This window comes from Nansenia antarctica (assembly GCF_963989245.1).
Source record: "Nansenia antarctica genome assembly, chromosome: 15".
Taxonomy (NCBI): domain Eukaryota; kingdom Metazoa; phylum Chordata; class Actinopteri; order Argentiniformes; family Microstomatidae; genus Nansenia; species Nansenia antarctica.
In genome coordinates this window covers 22,973,920-22,997,505 of record NC_137685.1, presented here as the reverse complement: position 1 = coordinate 22,997,505, position 23,586 = coordinate 22,973,920, and the positions used below count along the sequence as shown (strand labels likewise).

Sequence of the window (23,586 nt, the reverse complement as noted above, 5' to 3'; positions counted from 1 at the left end):
CCACACCATGTCTATTTCCTGTATGTGTGAATATACTTGGCAATAAAAATAATTCTGATTCTGATTCTGATCTGAAAAGGGGTTCTGGAAAGGAATCTGTGAGCCACTGAAGGTTGCAACGCAACCAAAACAGGGTTATTAAAAGGCATCCACCAATTTTGCCTAGTAAATCTGCCACAAATAAGGGCAAACAATATCAATCCAGAAACTAAACGAAAGGGCATGGATTAACTGAGATGTCTCGTCTTTGAAACTAACACGATAGCAGGAGGTACTGTAACCGGGAGCTGTCCTGCCAGCAGCTTAACTTCACCTTAGGCACTGGGTTAGCAGGTCTTAAATAACCCCAGCTGAGCAGGTCTTAATTACACCAGCTGGGCAAACAGCCTGGCTGAAACCCATACGGACTAACAAGGTGACTCCCACTCCCACACCCCCACAACCCACACAAACACCCCCCGCACCCAACACAAACACAGAGAATACTAGGTTAGCTGATAAATATTTCATTTTCCGTGAAGGAAGGGAGACAGAGAGGGAAGAGGGAGAGGGAGGGTGATGTCTACAGCATTCTAAGGGGACTGCAGTGAGAGGTAAGGAGGAGGAGGAGGGTGAGGTGAAGAAGAAAGAGAAGAAGAACTGGTTGAGGTGGAGAGAGAAGAAGGAACCGGTAAGGAAGAGAGAGGAGATGCGTAGGTTGCAAGAGGGGAGAAATGAGAGGCAGTACAAAGGGAGAGGAGAGAGAGCAAGGATAGAGTGAGAAAATAGTGAAAAGGAGAGAGAGAGAGAGAGAGAGAGAGGAAAACATGGAGACGGAGATAGAAAAGGAAGAAGAGGGGTGGGGGCAACCTGGCACGGTACCAGCACAGCACAGGGACATTGAAGGGAAAGACAAGAGTGTTTCCATGGCAACCCCTGGAATGAAAAGCTTTGTCTCTGGCACTGCGCGGCTCCTCCGTGACTTTACTCTTTTTATTAATTCCTCCTTCTAACCCCCCCCCCCCCCTCTCTCTCTCTCTTCCTCCCTCTAACACCCCACTCCCACCCAACCCCCCCTTGACTGATTCAGGTCAGTCCCCGGAGCACAAGGACCCAAGCAGCAAACTCTCAGACACCTCCAGAATACCATTATGGTGAGAGGAGCATCAGCAGTGTGTAATTGGTGTCTTCTCAATGCTCATGTACAATCAGGCCTCTCATTGCTCTTGTACAATCACCTCCCGCGAAAAAACAACTAACAATATAGCAACTAATGTAGGGCATATGTGTCACGGCTTGATGAAAAGGTCTGCATGTCGGGAATATTGTAAAACCCGGAAATCGAGCGAAACAAGTCTTGTTGTGAAAAAATATGTTTTCCATGACGATTTAAGCGGTGAAAAACCCACTCGATATCGTAACCAACAGTTTTAAATGTACTAAATACCTACATTTTGTTCGAAAACTTGGGTGGGGGGGGGGGGGGGGGGGTAGTATTTGTATTTGTGTTGGGGCGTAACCTCTTCCCTTTCGGCCACACCCCACACCCTCATAAATAGCCATGTGCGGGTGTGTCTGTTTGTTGACAAGAGAGGACGCTGCCATCAATCTATATCAACATACTATATCAACATTCTATATCAACATACTATATCAACATTCTATATCAACATTCTATATCAACATTCTATATTATCAACATTCTATATCAACATTCTATATCAACATTCTATATTATCAACATGCTATATCAACATTCTATATCAACATTCTATATCAACATTCTATATTATCAACATTCTATATCAACATTCTATATCAACATTCTATATTATCAACATTCTATATCAACATTCTATATCAACATTTTATATCAACATTCTATATTATCAACATTCTATATCAACATTCTATATCAACATTCTATATCAACATTCTATATTATCAACATTCTATATCAACATTCTATATCAACATTCTATATCAACATTCTATATCAACATTCTATATCAACATTCTATATTATCAACATTCTATATCAACATTCTATATCAACATTCTATAACAACATTCTATATTATCAACATTCTATATCAACATTCTATATTATCAACATTCTATATCAACATTCTATATCAACATTCTATGTGATCAACATTCTATATCAACATTCTATATCAACATTCTATATTATCAACATTCTATAACAACATTCTATATCAACATTCTATATTATCCATTACGTGTAGGTTAGTCAGTCTACATAAGACTTCAGAGAGCTATCTCAGTCTACATAAGACTTCAGAGACCTATCTCAGTCTACATAAGACTTCATAAGACCTATCTCAGTCTACATAAGACTTCAGAGACATACTATATCAACATTCTATATCAACATTCTATATCAACATTCTATATCAACATTCTATATCAACATTCTATATTATCAACATTCTATATCAACATTCTATATTATCAACATTCTATATCAACATTCTATATTATCAACATTCTATATCAACATTCTATATTATCAACATTCTATATCAACATTCTATATTATCAACATTCTATATCAACATTCTATATCAACATTCTATATTATCAACATTCTATATCAACATTCTATATTATCAACATTCTATATCAACATTCTATATCAACATTCTATATCAACATTCTATATTATCAACATTCTATATCAACATTCTATATTATCAACATTCTATATCAACATTCTATATCAACATTCTATATCAACATTCTATATCAACATTCTATATCAACATTCTATATTATCAACATTCTATATCAACATTCTATATCAACATTCTATATCAACATTCTATATTATCAACATTCTATATCAACATTCTATATTATCAACATTCTATATCAACATTCTATATCAACATTCTATATCAACATTCTATATCAACATTCTATATCAACATTCTATATCAACATTCTATATTATCAACATTCTATATCAACATTCTATATCAACATTCTATATTATCAACATTCTATATCAACATTCTATATCAACATTCTATATCAACATTCTATATTATCAACATTCTATATCAACATTCTATATCAACATTCTATATCAACATTCTATATCAACATTCTATATCAACATTCTATATCAACATTCTACATCAACATTCTATATCAACATTCTATATCAACATTCTATATCAACATTCTATATCAACATTCTATATCAACATTCTATATCAACATTCTATATCAACATTCTACATCAACATTCTATATCAACATTCTATATCAACATTCTACATCAACATTCTACATCAACATACTATTCACAGGACTGTGGTTTGTCCATACACCTTGTGCTTTGTTTTTGGGTAAGTGAGTTACATGCTGCTAAGCTGTGTGTATGTAAACTAGGCTAACAAAACAAGTTATGTTTGTTGCCGACCCACCAACAGTGGATGCTGTTGTAACATGCTATAGCCAAACGTGTTAGTTTGTTAACACTAGCACAGCTAGTGTTGACCCTGTAAGTAATTTTTAAATATACTTGTGTGCTAAATAAAATTTCAGGACCCTCCTTTCATGACTTTTCCTAGATATGTGCGTTCTACCACCCAGTTTCCTTACATTTTCAAAATCACATCATGATAAGCTAGTATAAAGCTATTTAGCAGTTTTTCTGTTTAGGAGGCAGGCTAACTTACAAGCCTACCAACTAGTGGTCATTGTGTGTAAATAGCAGCTTACCATTGTAAAGACTAAGGTCATTTGGCCCGAGGCGGCTCTTATATTAGGTAAAAAAGGCACGGCTGTTCAATCGTTAACTATGTAGTGGCATACATGCTATAGCCAAACGTGTTGGTTTTTTAACTATGTAGTGAGTTACATGCTGTAGCCAAACATGTTTGCTTGTTAACTATGTAGTGGGTTACATGCGTTATTTACTCACTGTGTGTAAGTGAGTGTTTACTAGGCTAGCCACACAGGTGTTAGCTAGCTAGCTTTGTTAGAAGCTTCTTTTTTTCTTTTTTCTTTTTTTTGCTGACTTAGAGGTTTTGTTTGTTGTGTATGGGGTGTGTGTGTGTGTGTGTGTGTGTGTGTGTGTGTGTGTGTGTGTGTGTGTGTGTGTGTGTGTGTGTTTACTACGCTAGCCAAACAAGTGTTAGCTAGCTAGCTTTGTTAGAGATATAATAGATTATAGAAAAGGTAAATTATTTTGTAATGAACAGTAATGTTGTGTGGAATAACAAATTATGATTCATTCATTGATTTGTAGATTCTCTGTAGAATAATACTTTGGATTGAAATGATTTCACTAGCCTACTTCTTACAGTACAGGATGACTTCAACAAGTACAGTACACTATGTTTATGAGAGTCTATGGAAAGCATGCAAGCCTACACTGTAGAAGTGTCCACACTTCTGACCTGAAATTTTTGTTACAGAATGATGAAGTTGAGAGGTTCTGAGAGATGAGACCAAGGTGAGTCACCAGCACTTCAGGTATTTGTCATTGTCATTGTATTAGCAATTATATTTGATCAACATAGTAGTATTTCGTAAAAATAGTGTGTTGGTAACAGTGGGCAATCATTTTAAATGTACTGTCTTCTATTTTTATTACAGCCTTGATGCCCAGATGGGATGGGAAGGAACTACACCGAAGTCCCACTAGATGCATTATGGACAATAATGACAAATGCATACACACAGATATGTTTTTCTCCATTTTTTCCAACAAAGCCATTCACATCATCACATTAAAATACGCATAACTTCTTCAACTTCAGACTTCAATGTATGACACATTATTTGAAAGCTTACAATCTGCCAATTACAATTCAGAATCTGTAAAAAAACAGAAAAATGACCTTGCCCTACTTGGGGAATTTGTCATCCGACCTTGTCACATATGTTTTCCCCCTAGCCCCAGTAATACAGCGCGCCAGCCGCATGCATTTACATGCACTTGAAGAAAAATGTGATCAAGTGGAAGTATTGTATAACACTAGAGCGACTGGGAGAAGGCGTTAGAACTGATGCCATAAGAGGCAACAATAGATTTATGTGTTTTTTGAAATGCCTCTCGAACATCCAGGAATGGACTGTCACCATTACAGTGAGGCATTACACAGATGCCTGGCACAAGGCTGTGTTGTGTTGCATTGTGCTGGTTAAGGAAAGCCTGTGTTGTGTTGTGTTGTGTTATGTTATGCTGGTTAAGGAAAGCCTTTGTTGTGTTGTGTTGCGTTGTGTTGTGCTGGTTAAGGAAAGCCTTTGTTGTGTTGTGTTGTGTTGTGTTATGCTGGTTAAGGAAAGCCTTTGTTGTGTTGTGTTGTGTTATGCTGGTTAAGGAAAACCTGTGTTGTGCTGTGCTGTACCTGGGTTCTGCAGGGATGCTCGTGTTGAGATGTTGATCTCCTGCAGATGTTCCAGTGTCTCAGTGTGAAACAGGCGGATGGAAGAGCCCTCGGAGAAAGCCATCCACACCCCTCCGCCAGCCCGCACCATGTGTGCCACGCTCACCATGGGATCTGGGTGCACCTCAAACCTCTGGGATGGGAAAGAGGGGGGGGGGGAGTCAGTGAGATACATCATCACGGCCATGATAGAATGACAGATGGGACATCGTACTTACACGTACTTGTTGATAATTAATTTCTTACGAAATGCAGTAAGTGAGAAGAATTGGCCCGCCCATAAACCAAGTTTAACATTAATTGTGTGAATGAGATACAGTACATGTATGGTGTTTTCTATAACGCCATCGTTACACTCTGTAATTGGTCCTCTATCATTACTCTTGGCACCATTTGGCCCTGTCATTTGCTCCATGTGTAGAACATAATTGTAGTCTCGTTGATTATGATGTCAGTAATATCACAGCTATTTTTACTTCATTCAAATGATGGAAGCAAAGCTCCCCAACTTTGGACCTAGCCAACCAATGCTCTCCCTATGAACCTAGCTAACCAACGCTCTCCGTTTGAACCAAGCTAACCAATCATCTCCCTCTCTCTTTCCCTCTTTCCCTCTGAACCTAGCTAACCAGCCCTCCCCCTCTGTCAGAACCTAGCCAACCCACACTCTCTCTCTCCCTTTCTCCCTGAACCTAGCTAACCAACACTCTCTCCCTCTCTAAACCTAGCTAACCATATAACATATTTATATAGCACAAGTCATACATCGAATGCAACTCCAAGTGCTGAACATTAAAATGAATAAATAAAACACAGCACGATAAAACAAGACAGGAGATAAGAAATGGCTAAAATACAACACAATAAAACAAGAAATAGGAGATAAGAAAAGGCTTTTACTTGCACAGTAAAAGGGCAAGTTGAGATAAACACTAGATAGAAATCCAGGCTAAAAAGGTGTGTTTTAAGCCAACCCACAGTGCAGCTATTGTAGGGGAGAGTGGGGTAAGTTGAGCCAATTTTAAATGGTAAATGGACTGCACTTATATAGCGCCTTTTTTTCTGCTCCAAAGCGCTTTACATCGGCCTCTCATTCACCCATTCACACACACATTCACATTCACACACACATTCACACACCAATGGCGGCAAGCTGTCATGCAAGGCGCCAGCCCGCTCACTGGGAGCAATGTTGGGGTTCAGTGTCTTGCCCAAGGACACTTCGACATGTGGCCAGCCGGGGCTCGAACCACCGATCTGCCAACCTTGTGATCATTAGGAGGCGACTCTACCTCCTGCGCCACAGCCGCCCCAATTTTACATTCAGCATCACTACGTCAAGGGAAATATAGTATTCTGTCTGCATAACAGTTTTGAAAATATAGCTTGCCCTAAACTCTTGGCGCACTTTACCCCAGGCAAATTGACCATAGAGGGTAAGCCTCAGGGTACATGGAAAGAGGCATGTTTTCTGTATTTCAGGTCACCAACCTGAAGAAACAGTTCAGCAACACCTCATCTTTATATGATCTGCAAGCTCAGATTCTTTGTGGAAAATCGGTTTGTTTTGGACATCGATATTTTTTCCATGCCTACCGTCATCACAGACTACAGTATGACATAATGACCTATTTCTATATAGGTCACATGATCCATTTGGGGATATTTCCCCCAAAACAAGGGGTGGCCCAACTAACACTCTCGTCTAAAGGGAGATCCCTGGGACAACAGCAGGATCACTGTGTTGCATTGTTGTTGTTCCCCCAATGTTGTGTCTATCTCTCTCTCCCTCTTTCTCTACCCACCCTCTCTCTCTTACTGTCCTCTCTGTCTCTCTGTGTTTGTATGTGTGTGTCTCTCTCTCTCTCTGTCTCTTTCTCTCTCCCTCCCTTTTTCTCTTTCTCTCTCTCTCTCTCTGTCTGTCCTTCTCTCTGTCTCTCTCTGTTTGTGTGTGCCTCTCTCTCTCTCTCTTTCTCTCTGTCTGTCCTCTCTGTCTGTGTGTCTGTGTGAGTGTCTCTCTCTCCATCTCTTTCTCTCTGGCTGTCCTCTCTGTCTCTGTGTGCCTCTCTCTCTCTCTCTCCCTCTCTCTCTCTCTCTCTCTCTCTCTCTCTCTCTCTCTCTCTCTCTCTCTCTCTCTCTCTGTCTCTCTCTCTGTCTCTCTCCTCTCTCTCTCTCTCTCTCTCTCTCTCTCTGTCTCTCTCTCTCTCTCTCTCTCTCTGTCTCTCTCTCTCTCTCTGTCTCTCTCTCTCTGTCTCTCTCCCTCTCTCTCTCTCTCTCTCTCTCTCTCTGTCTCTCTCTCTCTCTCTCTCTCGATAAACAAGGTCCTTTTGTATGGTGTCAGAGAACAACATCCCCCAAAGCCTCCATCTCTTCTAAGCAGGGTCTGGGGCACACACACTCCTTAAATGAGTGGCTGAGGAAGTGCCGCCGCTCCTTATCACGGCTACACACACCGCCACCCCCACCCGAGGTCCGCCAGCGTGACGGGGGCTGGCGTTGGCACCGTCTCCCAGCACCCCCCAGCCCCTATCACTCTCGCTTTGCAAGTCGGGGGACGGGGGACGGGGATTAGTGAGAGAACGAGAGAGAGAGGGGTGAGGAGCAGGGATGGGATGGGGAGCCCCCCACCACCGCCGTGCACCGGCGGACGAGGGATTACCACCTGTTAGTGTGGCCTTGCCAGAGGGACCTCCTTTGTTTGAGAAGAGGGAGCAGAGAGAGGAGAGAGAACGCTTTGATGTCTCTCCTCGTTTAATTGTCTCCTCGGCAGTGGATGTCTCTCCCCGCCCCGGGAATGAAGGCCAGGCGCGTCTCTAACAATACGTCCCAAAAAAGCTGAGATTTCACCTTCATAACCCATTATTCAAATGAGTTGGGAGCTTTAAGAACATCCTGACTGTGACAGAGTGGGGAAGGGCGAGGGGTGGGGTGAGTGAATCGTTGGGCTTCTCCGTCAAGTGATCTGGGCCTAACCTGCCAGGCTAATTGCTTTACTGACATGTTGTGATGACATTGTTGGATGCCATCTTGTCTGGCATATGTTGAGTGCCACCTGGAAGGCCTTCTGGGATACCTACAGTCGATGTGGCATCATGTTTTAACCGTTGCCAACTCTAACGTGTTACGCAGCCGCTTAATACAATGTTGTTGAATTAATTACAGTTTGATTCAGATTCACATTCCGATTCAGATTCAGACAACTTTATTGATCCCACTGGGGGGCAATTCATTTGTAGCTTTACTCCTCATTCAGACAAAAACAACATACAACAGTTACAGTTATCCTGTAATGGCAATATCAAAAACAATGGCATATTCAAAAGACAACAATTAGCTGACTAAACAGTTTATGTTCAATGAAGAGGTTGGTTGGATGGCTAAGGTGATGTTATTGTGGTATTATCCGGAAAGCCCGTATTTTGGTAAGGCTTCCACCGCACATGCGTGTAACGGATAAGGGTAGTGAACATTCTATCCTCGCTGTGACATGCAGGACAAGTGAGGGCAGCTAGTGTTCACCCAACTGTCACCCGAGTATTAGTGGTCTGAACCCTGCCTTGCTTACAGAGACGAGAGCGGGGCGGCCAAGCGTGACAGTGGCAATATGGCCTTTCACACCCTAGCACTACTGTGTCACAGACACCCTCCCGCACCCCCTAAGTCCTTCATCAGCCGAGGGGAGCCGAACAGGCCAGCTGCACCCCCAGAGATAAAGCCCCGGGGCTCAACAGATCGTTAGTCCTTCATTACATTAGGTGATGAGGTGGCCGTGTGATCTTAGGGAGAGACGCACGCACATCCAAGTCCACACTCAGGGCCAGTGTGGAGAGGGGTGGGGGGAGGGGGGGGTAGGGGGGTGTCTGGGGCAGAGTGTGAAGGGGGGAGAGGGGGAGTGTGTGGAGGTGGGGAGTGAGGGGTTTGTGTACAGTATGAGGGGGAGTGCAGGGGGGGGGGGACATATGTCCCTCTCTGCTGGACTGGAGATGGAGAACGGGAGGGAGGGGAGGTGGGGGGACCAGGCCTGCCTCTCCTGTCAACACTAATCAATGGTTCTGCCTCCCCTGGCCTACCGCCCTGCTGAGGTGAGGCTGGTGCAGGGATGCTTATGCCCGTCGCCCTGCACATCCTGCTCCTCCTGCGCCTCCTCTGTCGACCGAGCGGCGGAGGCTCATTTCCGCTCTTATGTGCTGCTCTGCCTGGAGCCGGGGGTTTCCGGCACGCAACAACTCAGCACAACTCAGCGTCAACAACTACGAGAGGACCGGCGGCTCCATCAGGGATCATTGATTCTAAGCGGAGGGAGGGGGGGGGGGGGGGGGGGGGGGGGAACAAGGCTGACAAGAAGCAGCGCCGCTCTAACTTCGGGGCGGTGTAGGGGGAGACAACTGAGGGGGAGAGGAGTGACTTTGAGTGAGAGTGACCCCGCAGTGCACACCGGCTCTGAGTTAAAGGGTCACCCCCCCCCACCACAAACCACCACCGTCCTCCACTCACCACCACCACTCACCACCACCACCACACACCCCCCCCCCCCCCCCCCGCTTCCCTGATCACCGTTCCGCCCTGCAGCTCCCGTGAAGTCGGCCCTCCTGGGCCCTCCGACGTTAGTCGGGAGGAGGAGGAGGTTAAGCGAGGAGCGACCCAGCCGAGGAGAGACCAGACCGCTGACCCGAGCGCAGAACCGAGTCTGAGGAGGAGACGCGGTGAGGCGGTGAAACGGAACCCTGTCTCACCCTACGCGTGGTCACTCGCCTGGCTAAGCTGAGATCTCCAGGGGGGGGGGGGCTGGGTAGGAAGAAGGAGAGCTGGGAGCGACACGTACACACACATCTGGCTGGGTAGTAGTAGGCACTGGCTTTGGCCTGGAGATGGTGGGAAAGGGGGTCTGTAGAGGAGGGGGGGGGGTAGAGGGGGTGGGGGGTTGCATGGTTGGCCTACCTGAGTGGTGAGGTGGTGAGGGATGGGGGATGGGTGTGGGTTGGTGGGGGGAGGGGGAGGGGGGGGGCATGGATCGCCTACCTGAGTGGTGAGGGGTGGGGGATGGGTGTGGGTTGGAGGGGGGGCATGGATCGCTTACCTGAGTGGTGAGGGGTGGGGGATGGGTGTGGGTTGGTGGGGGGGAGGGGGGGGTCATGGTTGGCCTACCTGAGTGGTGAGGTGGTGAGGGGTGGGGGGTGGGTGTGGGTTGGTGGGGGGAGGGGCATGGATCGCCTACCTGAGGGGTGGGGGGTGGGTGTGGGTTGGTGGGGGGAGGGGGGGGGGCATGGATCGCCTACCTGAGTGGTGAGGGGTGGGGGATGGGTGTGGGTTGGAGGGGGGGCATGGATCGCTTACCTGAGTGGTGAGGGGTGGGGGATGGGTGTGGGTTGGTGGGGGGGAGGGGGGGGTCATGGTTGGCCTACCTGAGTGGTGAGGTGGTGAGGGGTGGGGGGTGGGTGTGGGTTGGTGGGGGGAGGGGGGGGGGCATGGATCGCCTACCTGAGTGGTGAGGGGTGGGGGATGGGTGTGGGTTGGTGGGGGGGAGGGGGTGGTCATGGATCGCCTACCTGAGTGGTGAGGTGGTGAGGGGTGGGGGGTGGGTGTGGGTTGGTGGGGGGAGGGGGAGGGTCATGGTTGGCCTACCTGAGTGGTGAGGTAGTGAGGGGTGGGGGGTGGGTGTGTGTTGGTGGGGGGGGGGGGGGGGTCATGGATGGCCTACCTGAGTGGTGAGGTGGTGAGGGGTGGGGGGTGGGTGGGGGGAGGGGAGGGGGGGGTCATGGTTGGCCTACCTGAGTGGCGAGGCTGGAGCCCTCGACGACGGTGACCGAATTGGCACAGCTGGCCCACACAGACTCGTCCAGCACCAGCAGGGTCCGGAGCGGCTCCGCGCCCACACACACACTCCTGCAGGAGGCTGGGTCCCACAGGCCACCTGAGAACAGCACAGGTATACGTCATGTTCGGCGCCGACACACACACTCCTGCAGGAGCCTGGGTCCCACAGGCCACCTGAGGACAGCACAGGTATACGTCATATTTAAGCTTTGCAATGCACACTGTCTATAGACTTACCTGAGAACAGCTACAGTATGTAGTACACTACGGAACACCTTAGAAAAGGGATCTTTTAAGAGACGCTACAGCGCTTTTGGCTTAAGTGTTGACTGAATGGTTCATGATATCATGTTAATCCATTTCTTTTTTCTTTTTTCTGAGTGGGGCAGTCCCACTCATATTTTTCATTTTTATTGACAGATACAGTAGAGATTTAGACAGGAAGGATGGGTGAGAGAGAGAGGAGGGATGACATGCAGGATATGTCCCCGGCCGGAACCGAACCGGGGACCCTGCGGTTACATGGTCAACGCTTAACCCGCTACGCCACCTAAGCGCCCCCGTTAATCCATTTCTTAACTCATTAGAGCACACAGAACTCAGTTTAAGGCCAGCAAACGTGAACAAAATAAGATTGTACTCATGGGATTGAGGCGGCGTGTCCCTCTCTGTCAAGTATATCGAGGGGTATATTTTGGCTGGTGAGCGCTAATTTTAGAACAAGGGTTAGGGGTGAAATGAAACCGAAAAATCCTGTAGCGTCTAGAGCACACAGTTTGAAGACTCATCCTGTCAAATGTGCAACATGAGCTGTGTTGAAACAACCCCATAGAGACATTTAACTTGTAATCACCAGCTTATGATAATGTTTTTAAAACACACGCAACACTTTGCCATTTCAATACGCAGTATGGCGCTGGGTGATTCAGCAGCTGTTGCCTTCAGCAAGGCAATTAAACTTCACGTCTTCTCCTTATTCCGGTGCAACTTATCCTGGTGGTTGTTTGACAAACGTTCCAAAATAGCTCCACGGCGTTATGTAATTATTGAACACACGAGAATAATGCACTCCCTTTCCCCGAACACCCACACGCTATTAAGTCTGCCGAACATTTTAATCTGCAGTCTAAACTTCTTTTATCCGAAGCTCGTTTTTTCTTCATCAATGTGAAAACGAAGCAGACCCCCTTTTTTCTTTCGAGTTTTTAATCACGGCCACACGTTGCATCAGCCACGGCACCTGCATTATGAAACGTGTTATATAAGCGATTCCTTTTTGCAAGTGCGTTAATGAAGCTAAATTAGAAGGAGGAAGTGCAACCAGCCGTTTAATTAACATTTGGAGTTGTTTATTTCGTGGCTTTCAATTCCAGAATAACTTCACAATGCCTCTTTGACTTGCCCAGGTTAATTGCCTGGCGTGTTCTAAATGTCATTCTTCCACCTTTTCAAATTCACTCTCTCTTCTAAACGTCCCTCAGGCCCCCATGCAGATGCCACGGCCAGGGCTGGACTGGGACAAAAATTAGGCCCTGGCATTTTTGGCCCAGACAGGCCCACCCCAATCGGTCGGACCACACCCACCAGACACCAGCACAAAAATACTTGCCTTATATACTCGTCTTATATACTGTGCTGTACAGTCATATGACAAACTGTAGTATTCCCCCAAACCACTACAAAGACGACTACATACAGTAAGCAATGGTACCAGTGCAAGTAGACCAGTGTACTCAGTGATCAGATTCCAGAGCGAATTTACGAACGCAGCCTTGTTGTTCTAGATTTTTTTTTCCATTATCAACCTATCATTGTGCTTTAGAGTAAAACAAAGCACGCAACTGTCGCGTCTATCTTTTCATGGCAACTCTACATTGTGATTTACAAGGGATATTAACTAATATTAAGTAATATTATTACTTGGTTACATTTTGCAATTGATCCGTGGTACACATGCGTGCCGAACCGTGGGGGGCGATCCGTTACACCCCTACACAGCTACCTATATTTTCCTTACCGGGTCAACGGTTACAGGCTGACTCGGCCCCGCTTCTTCTGTATCCTCTCTATCCTCTGTATCTGTACCCTGCTCCCGCTCCTCCCTGCCAGCCTCCTCTTCAACCGGTTGCTGCTGTGGTAAACTTGAGGGTGCAGCAAACATGTCCCTAATGTTTACACAATTGGCAGCATCTGCCTCGAGTTTCTTCTTGTTTTTCTCCCTAAGTTTTTCCCAGCCTCCCTTCCGTTTTAGTGTGCTTTTGCGCTCCATCTCTCTCAGTATCTATCTAGTAACTATCCAGGCTAACTAAATTTATTTTGCCGGCCGGCTCTGGCCAAAACTACGGCGAAACTGAGACGGAGGTTTGGTGCTGCGTGCGTGCGTGACCCCTGACCCCCCCCCCCCCCCCCCCCCTTCTCTCTGTTGACTGGGCCAGCCCAGTGTCTGTACAGAAAATTGGCCAATGGGCCGCTGTCCCCGATTTATGGGCCGTTCAATGGTAGCTTTCGATTTATGGGCCGTTCGATGGTAGCTTTCGGCCGGGCCGGCTGGTAAAAAAATAAATAATACATTTTTTTTTTTTTATTTATTTATTTTGGCCAGTCGGCTCGGCCCAAAACTACCGCGGCCCACCGGGCAAATGCCCGGTATGCCAGATGGCCAGTCCAGCCCTGGCCACGGCCATCCCAGCGGCCCCTCTCCCCACGGCTACACCGTGTGCACCACAAAGAAAACCGACAAAGCTCAACCACTTTAAACCTCGACCACTCCTCAACATTGTGCACCACAAAGGAAACCAAAAGTGCTCAAGCACTTTAAACCTGAACCACTGCCTCCACTTCCAACCACTCATCCAAATTACGTTCCTGAACAGAAGCCCCTGCCAAAAACTCAGTAACGGTTACAGTTCCACTTCTGAATCCATGTATGGGAGAGAGAGAAAAAACGATTTTTTTCCAGTTAGCAACAATGTGTTCAATGTATTCATATGCTTTTTTGATGGAAAAATTCCATCTCAGAGCTTGGTATTTTTTTTCACTCCGGCAGTAGTGTTTTTCCATAGTGTGCCATTCAGGAGCATGAATCTTTAACAGCTGTGAATAACGCACAAACATCGCCTGGCACCAAACACTCCTCCAGAGCATTTCCCTGTGTCTCTTTCTCTTTTTTCACTTTTTCTATTTTTTTACACAACATGAATAGTAATATTTAATCGGCACGCAGCCCCCCTCGCGTAATTAATCATTCTTTCTGCTTGGGTGGAGGTGAGAGCACTAGGGGGTGAGGGAGGGGAGGGCGGGGGTGGAGGTGAGAGCACTAGGGGGTGAGGGAGGGGAGGGAGGTGAGGGAGGTGAGAGCACTAGGGGGTGAGGGAGGGAGAGGGGGTGGTGGAGGTGAGAGCACTAGGGGGTGGAGGAAGGGGAACGGGGGTGAGGAAGGGGGGGTGGAGATGAGGGGGTGGTGGAGGTGAGAGCACTAGGGGGTGGAGGAAGGGAAACGGGGGTGAGGAAGGGGGGGTGGAGGTGAGGGGGTGGTGGAGGTGAGAGCACTAGGGGGTGAGGAAGGGGGAGGGGGTGGTGATAGCACTAGGGGGTGGAGGCAGGGGGAGGGGGCTGGAGGTGAGAGCACTAGGGGATGGGGAGGGGGGTGGAGGTGAGAGCCCTAGGGGGTGGAGGAAGAGGGAGAGGGGGGTGGAGGAAGAGGTGAACGCTTTGGTACATGGTACTGTGAGAAGCTGAGACCCTGTGAGACCCGGCTACCCAACTTGGGGATAGATAGAACTAGTGTAGTCTCGCCGGCTGGCTGGCTGTGGAAAGCGGGGGTGGCTGTGGAGAGTGGGGATTGCTGTTCAGATGCTGCTCAGCTCCTGGCCTCATGCCATGAGTCATGCCTGACTGACCACAGCACAGCACACCACAGTCTGGTGACTGCAAGTGTTTCTCACCTCACACTTACGCTATGAGTGAGAATCACCAAGGATGCATAAGAAGGTAAGAAGGGCTTTTAGGGAGATTGTCCCCAAGGGGGGGGGGGGGGGTTCCAACAACATTAATATGCTTTTACAAATGCACTCGCTAGGTGGAATCCCTCCCTGAAAATCCCTCTCACACACAACACATCACTCGTCTCTAAGAGCGGGCGGGACGTTTGACAGAAATTACATTTCTCACACGTTCACTGAGGCGTTCATAGCAGAAGAAAAAGCATCCACGGGCTTTTGATAAAGAGCTTGATAGATGTACACATGGAAACACGGAAACAATACAACTAATTTGCTCTGTTAATTTGATTGGATTACTCCGTCGAAAGCCTTTTTTGTTCCCCATACACAATTAGAAAATCTTTTAATAACCTAAATACCATCTCCGTTTCAATGAGACTCCATTTCATGCAATGAAATACAACGCTTGATTCTATTCCTACAGTAGGTTAATAAGCGAATGAAATGATTACCTGAACTAATATCAATTATCTGTAAGAGCATTAGCCACATGACACAATTTGTTATTAATTCATTTAATTGAATTTGTTATTCATGTATTTGCTTCTGTAACTGCATGTCACCATAGTCTTGCTACAGCACAATGGAAATGCCCTAAAATGACAGTATTGCTTTCTACAGTCTGCTTAGTGACAGCACGAAGTACATTATTGATATGTGTAGTATGTTTGCTTAGTGACAGCACAAAGTACAGTATAAATATGTACACTATGTTTGCTTAGTGACAGCACAAAGTACAGTATAAATATGTACCGTATGTTTGCTTAGTGACAGCACAAAGTACAGTATATATATGTGCAGTATGTTTGCTTAGTGACAGCATGAAGTACAGTATTGATATATGAGAAGCCGCACACTCTCGTTCCAGATGCAAAAAGTGTATATTTATTGACAACGGTTTCGGCCGTAGCCTTTGTCAATAAATCCACACCTTTTGCATCTGGAACGAGAGTGCGCGGCTTCTACTTTATTCTTTAGCACGAAGTACTACCATAGATGTGGAAACAGTCGTAGCATTGCGGTTTTGACTGGAGTTACAAGGAAAGCCCATTCGACTAAAATCCCACCCTGAAGACAAGACAAGGACCGTGTGAGGGCGGTTGAGAGGACCTTAATAATAATAATAATAATAATAATAATAATAATAAATGTTATTTATGGGCGCCTTTCAAGGCTCTCGAGGACACCTTACAGACAGTTTAAAACCGCATATCAAAACATTAAAATCAACAAAGCAAAATGAGATAAAAACAGCAAAATCAGATATAACAACAAACAAAATACATGAGATTAAACCAAGTAAGCCATTGTGAAAAGGTGTGTTTTAAGACGGGATTTGAAAGTGGTGAGAGTGTCAATATTGTGTAAGTTGGGTGGCAGAGAGTTCCAGAGGCGGGAAGCAGAGCGGCTAAAGGCTCTAGACCCCATAGTAGTTAGGCGGGCAGAAGGGATGACAAGTTGGTAGGCAGAGGAGGATCTGAGACTACGGGAGGGAGTGTGAGTAAGAAGGAGTTCAGAGAGGTATGAGGGTGCTAGGTTATGGAGAGCCTTAAAGGTGAGAAGGAGAATCTTAAAGTGAACCTTACCTCCGTGACTGCGCCCGTACACCGTAACGGACCCGTTCCTCAGGCCACAGAACAGGAAGCTGGACGAGTGCTTGAGGCAGAGGACCGGGCAGCCCTCTGGGGTACGCAGAGTCAAGAGGCACTGAGCTGCTGTGTCCACACTCCCGTACACCAGGATACTGGAGAAAGAAGACCTGCGTCACAGGGCAGTAGGCTTCTGTATACACCACCACACACTACGATACTGAGGAAACTTGTTTTAAGGGCGATATACCGGTGCATCTAAAAAAAGATTTGTATCGTGGAAAAGTTCATTATACTTTTCAGAAGGTCAACATTTCTGTTTGATAAATCTTTTTTTCTTAAAAAACATATGTAATATTCCAATATTTTGAGGTACTGGATTTTAGATTTTCATGAGCTGTAAGCCATAATCATCAACATTAAAACAAAAAAGGCTTGAAATAGTTCACTTTATGTGTAATGAATCTAGAATATATAAAAGCTTCACTTTTTGAATTAAAGTACGGAAAGAAATGAACATTTCCACGATATTCTAATTCTAATTTGAGATGCACCTCCCACAGGATGCTGTGGGCTGCTGTATACTTACGCAATATTACACGAGAGGGAGTGTGTTATACTGAATATCAGCACGGCTGTGATTCGGTTGTAGGTACGAGGCCGCAGGCAGAGTACCGACCTTGAGTGTGATATTGCTTTTATACAACAGTTCTACAGCACGATTTATTAGTTAACAGTAATAAGCGACAACAGATTATGATTTGTTTGTTTATTTAATCATAAAAATAAAATAAAAATTGTTCCGCAACTGAACTTCAAATGGACTGTTGCCTAGTAACCTGAACACAAACAATGTAGTCTAATTAACGGTCATTTAGTAGAACATCTGTGCGGCGGAGTGATACATATAGTTAAAAGTCCCAGTGCTGTTATACTGTATATCAGCACTCATGGAATGCCTCTTGTCCAATCAAATGACTTGGTCCGAACTAACTGTTGTATAAAAGCAATATATACTACCATAGCACTACCATATACTACCATACACTAGAATACTTGGGCAACATGAACAGCCAACATGATGAATGAGCATCATTTATAATGACAGAACACCTAGTTTCCATGCAGGTTGATTTAACTGTGCATTTTGGAGCTAAAGCATTGTGTATGTGCAAGCGCTCAGTCATGTGTCTTATATGCCATCTGAATGTAGGGTGCATTTTTTTTTCAAGATATTCTACGATGACAAATGCACACCTTTGGAAGAATTGTTTTCTTTTGTTTCTACAGAAGAAAATGTTAACAAGCCCCAGAGTTGACAGTCTATTGTGTGCTAAAACAAATGTTGAAATTGTACTATATTTAATACTGTGTGCTCTCTTTCCTGCTATCCTCCCAGCACATACTGTACATATACAAGTCAGCACAAACAAACCAATTTAATGTTATACAGGTCTCAAAATAAATAAGCAAGACAATCACATACCAAACCCAACTAAACGGGTATGAGAAATGTGGACTCAAATGCACGGAGTCTGTTTCCTCATTCTGAGGGAGTTAATGCAGTCACTATAACTGTGACAGAGACTGAGATTAAACTACTGTATGCAGTGGAAATGAGTTATATAATATATTGGATGCCAAAATAAGAAACTGTGATCTTTGTCTCCAGGGTCGGAAAGGCTACATTACATTTCACATTTACATTTTAGACATTTAGCAGACACCTTTATCCAAAGCAACTTACAACAAGTACATTTTGTCGAGTGCATTTTATCTATACATCAGTCATCATAAGAAAAACTAATCTATACGAGGAATCGCAGTCACAATGCTAGAGGAAGGAATAATTACTTTATTTTTATTATAAGATTTTGTTTAAATATATTTATTTACAGTAGAGAAACTGTACAGGAGGTAGTGGGGGGTGAAGAGGTCTTTAGGAAGGACAGTCAAGATGTAGTCTGAAGGGGCGCTTAGGTGGCGTAGTGGGTTAAGCGTTGACCATGTAACCGCAGGGTCCCCGGTTCGAATCTGGCCGCGGACATATCCTGCATGTCATCCCCTCTCTCTCTCTCACCCATCCTTCCTGTCAAATCTCTACTGTCTCTGTCACAATAATAAAAAAAAATGAGTGGGACTGCCCCACTCAGAAAAAATTACTTAAAAAAAAATAATAATTAAGAGATGGGTCTTCGATTCACGGTGGAAGACAGGTAGTGACTGCAGTTCTGACAACAGCTTGTTCCACCAGTGGGGTGCCAGGACAGCTGGCACCCTGTGATGCACCCTGTGATGCTCCAAAATCATCTGTGATTCCACGGGTTGATCAAGCGTCGAAAAGCAAATATGTTTTTGCAAATCAAAGTAGAACAAGACCAAAGCGTACAGTAATAGGGTGTAATCATATCATTGTGACTAAGAGACTTGGCAGAGAGGATAGCAGTGATGAATTCAGTCATTTCACAGTCGTTAAGGGGTGATATCAATAATATCACAGTCGTTAAAGGGACGTCTCAAAATCCTCGACTGGGCATGTGAAAAAAAACGTCCAAATGCATTCTGGAGATCAAAAGCTAGGTATCGCTTGTCTAAGGAGGCTTTTAAAAAAACTAGTCAAAACACATATTTTCTCCCTGGCCTTTGACCTGAGGTAAGCCTGCCTTCCCGACACTGCACTCTTTGCATTTTATTTGTATTGCACCTTGCTTTTAGTGCATTTTTCTATTTTATCAGTTTTCTTTAATCTGTATTTTATCTTTATATTTTATCTGTTAAGCACTTTGGGCGGCTCTTGTCGTTGTACATTTTGTGCTATATAAATAAACGTAAGGATTTTACCCAGAGTGGCGTATTTGGGAGTAATCGCTTTTTTTTAAAAATGCTTTAGGGAGGAGTGAAGTTATCCTTTCTGAATGAGCTACTGCCTGGTTTGTTCACATCCATAATCCATTATATCTATCACTTGTGTTTACCAACATGCATCTTATTTTAGGCTCACCTTAGGCTATTTTCTGGCTTTAGTTACTTTAGTTTTTATTACTTTTCTTGGCTATTTAGACAACAAAGCCCACTAATCATTCGCTGTTGAGTCGTGGTGACAATCAGTGACATTTTCCTTTAATACGAAAATCGTATTACATGTCGAGAGTAAGGATACACTGTACCTGAATGATATGCTATGATATGTTGGATATTTCAGAGAGAAACTGGTCTCATGGACTGCACTTATATACTGTAGCTTATACAGTATGTACCTTATTCCAAAGAGCTTGATAATGGCCCCAGATTCACCCTTTCACACACACATTCACACACCGATGCGGCAAGCTACCATGCAAGGCGCTGGCCCGCTCATTGGGAGCAATTCAGGGTTCAGTGTCTTGCCCGAGGACACCTCGACACGTGGACTGGAGGAGCCGGGGATCGAACCGTGATCATTAGATGCTGGCACTACCTACAGCCCCCCCCCCTTCCCCCTTCCCCCCCCCATCTCACCTTCCGTCGTCCAGTCCCACACAGATGGTGTTGCCAGTCCCCGTGGCGGCCCGGAGGACCCCACCCTCCCCCGCGTCCTCCGACGGGCTGGGCTCCGGGACGTACTCCACACACCTCACCGGCGCCCCCAGCTGGAGGCTCTTGACGGAGCGCGGCGTGGGTCTGTTCAGAGAGAAGATCTCCAGCTGGCCCTGGGTGCCGTCGCCTCCGCTGCTGGCCACCTGGGAACACACACGACAGGGGTCAGAGGTCAGCGAGCAGTAGTACTGTGGAGGGAACTGGACCCGACCACTGGGAACTGGACCAGACCAGCACTCGAGTTGAGGGGGGATGAGGGGGGATGAGGAGGGATGGCATTCCTCCTGAAATAGAAACGGTCAAAATCATCCCCCTTCTAAAACTGCCACCCCCCCCCCCCCCCTTTCCATCCCTTATGTCATTTTATCAATGAACGTGGTATTACTGCTATTTCAACATTTACATAGTTTTAGCGCATATTGAGTAAAATACTGTGGGCACTGGGACACTCAAGTCACTGACACTGAAGTCACTGACGCTGTGGGGATGCTAAAATTGTCCCCATATGATAAAATCCACCATCCCCCCTGATTTTCTTTTACAACTTGAGTACTGGACCGACTCTTCAACCATTCGCAGAGTCATGAATATGTTGCGTACGACCGCGTCGAAATCCATCGAATTCCAGAGGATGGTCGAAAGAACATCTTCACTGCGAATTTCCTTAATCGAATTAATGTATCACATGTATTAATTTATTTATTAAATTAATCAAATCAAATGTACTATGCAGCACTTTGTCTGTTAGTAGTCCTCCCTCCCTTTTAAATAGAGCTTAAATTCAAAAAGCACAGGCTATAATGGATTCACAATGTCATCCTCAGAACATCAAACAATTCTTTAAAACTCCGGGATCTTTTCATCAGGGGAGAACAGAGAGATTGAAAACAGACTTTGAAAGGCTTTCCATTGCTCGACAATCAACTTTTCTTTAAGATGGTGATTGATCTGTGCTTCAGTGAATGAGAAATGACAAACTCAATCGCAATGAAAAATCCAAGAGATGGCAGATGAAGTCATACACCACAACGCCCCCCCCTCCCCCACACACACACACCCTCTCTCTCTCTCGCTCTCTCTCTCAAGGTGACACAGTAAAGCCAGTAACAATGTTATGGTATTTGTTTACATAATTATCATATTCCTGAAGATGTAATCAATCCTGATTACATTAAGATCATGAGACGTGTCACATCAACAAAGACTTCGCAAATGAACAACACAGCTTTTTTTAAATTAAGCTCTTCAGTTCTTCACGGAACGTCCCGACTAGTGTCAAGGTCAGGGTTAAACAAACAGGTACATGACTGTATTTAATAAAGATCTTAGTTCATTTCCCCCCCCCCCCCCCCGGCTCTCCTTGACCCACAGCACCATAGTAGTACGTACTCCAGTCTGGTTCGGGGCAAATAGCTTGTTCCCCAACATACTTTTGAGCGGGCCACAGAACACTCAACCTCTTTGTTTGTTTTTTTAGTTTTTTTTTAAGTAATTTTTTCTGAGTGGGGCAGTCCCACTCATATTTTCATTTTTATTGTGACAGAGATAGTAGAGATTTGACAGGAAGGCTGGGTGAGAGAGAGAGAGAAGGGATGACATGCAGGATATGTCCGCGGCCCGGAATCTAACCGGGGACCCTGCGGTTACGTGGTCGACGCTTAACCCGCTACGCCACCTAAGCGCCCCAACCTCTTTGTTTTTTAAAGGCCAAATCGAATATAAAAATCCTCACAAAACAAGAGAGTGAAGCTCACATCATCATCAAAAACAGACTGGAGGTCCCTAGCTAGACCTCCCTGGAGAAGCCTCTCCTCCTGCTGCAGCACGGCACACGGCGCCTGACTGAATAGAGGGTTGATTCGGCAAATCACATTCATATTGGCCTTGTGTCAGGCCTGCCAATGTCAATACAGGGGAGGAGAGGAGAGAGGGAGCCGGCGAACCTACGACTCTGTGCAATCTCAATTAGGCGGCTCCCGGCACACACTCGTGTACGTGACGCGTTAGACGCTTTTTTTTTCTTCTCGAAATGATTCATTCACCTGTGTTGTTGTCCCTTGTGTGGGACACAGAGGTGACCATCTGCTGCCCCCAACCCCGCCGCCACCCCCCCCCAACCTCCCCTCCCTCCCACCCTGTAAAAAAAGAGAGGTACAAAACAGGAACTGCGACTGGACAGACAACATTGATTCCCGAGGTGATGAGTCACACACAGCTCTGTGAATGAGACCCGAGATAAATATAGTCTTTATAGCCTTCTCTTACCCACGCGCCCTCCCTTCTCTCCCCCACACCCTCCCTTCTCTCCCCCACACCCTCCCTTCTCTCCCCCACACCCTCCCTTCTCTCCCCCACACCCTCCCTTCTCTCCCCCACACCCTCCATTCTCTCCCCCACACCCTCCCTTCTCTCCCCCACACCCTCCCTTCTCTCCCCCCACATCCTCCCTTCTCTCCCCCCACACCCTCCCTTCTCTCCCCCACACCCTCCCTTCTCTCCCCCACACCCTCCCTTCTCTCCCCCACACCCTCCATTCTCTCCCCCACACCCTCCCTTCTCTCCCCCACACCCTCCCTTCTCTCCCCCCACATCCTCCCTTTTCTCCCCCCACACCCTCCCTTCTCTCCCCCCACACCCTCCCTTCTCTCCCCCACACCCTCCCTTCTCTCCCCCACACCCTCCCTTCTCCCCCCCACACCCTCCCTTCTCTCCCCCCACACCCTCCCTTCTCTCCCCCCACACCCTCCCTTCTCTCCCCCACACCCTCCCTTCTCTCCCCCACACCCTCCCTTCTCTCCCCCACACCCTCCCTTCTCTCCCCCCACACCCTCCCTTCTCTCCCCCCACACCCTCCCTTCTCTCCCCCCACACCCTCCCTTCTCTCCCCCACACCCTCCCTTCTCTCCCCCACACCCTCCCTTCTCTCCCCCACACCCTCCCTTCTCTCCCCCACACCCTCCCTTCTCTCCCCCCACACCCTCCCTTCTCTCCCCCCACACCCTCCCTTCTCTCCCCCACACCCTCCCTTCTCTCCCCCCACACCCTCCCTTCTCCCCCCCACACCCTCCCTTCTCTCCCCCACACCCTCCCTTCTCTCCCCCACACCCTCCCTTCTCTCCCCCACACCCTCCCTTCTCCCCCCCACACCCTCCCTTCTCTCCCCCACACCCTCCCTTCTCTCCCCCACACCCTCCCTTCTCT

General features: G+C 46.3%; 1 protein-coding gene across 1 annotated transcript in view; it reads right to left on the bottom strand.

Moving 5' to 3' along the window:
* Positions 1-23,586, bottom strand: part of arhgef10la (Rho guanine nucleotide exchange factor (GEF) 10-like a) — a 123,451-nt gene that overhangs the window by 17,730 nt on the left and 82,135 nt on the right. Inside the window, exons 18-21 of the mRNA XM_080545679.1 lie at positions 20,308-20,528; positions 16,807-16,964; positions 11,174-11,316; positions 5,367-5,538 (exon numbers count right to left, since the gene is read on the bottom strand). Of these exons, the coding sequence (XP_080401805.1) occupies positions 5,367-5,538; positions 11,174-11,316; positions 16,807-16,964; positions 20,308-20,528 (694 nt within the window). The remainder of the gene's footprint in view (positions 1-5,366; positions 5,539-11,173; positions 11,317-16,806; positions 16,965-20,307; positions 20,529-23,586) is intronic.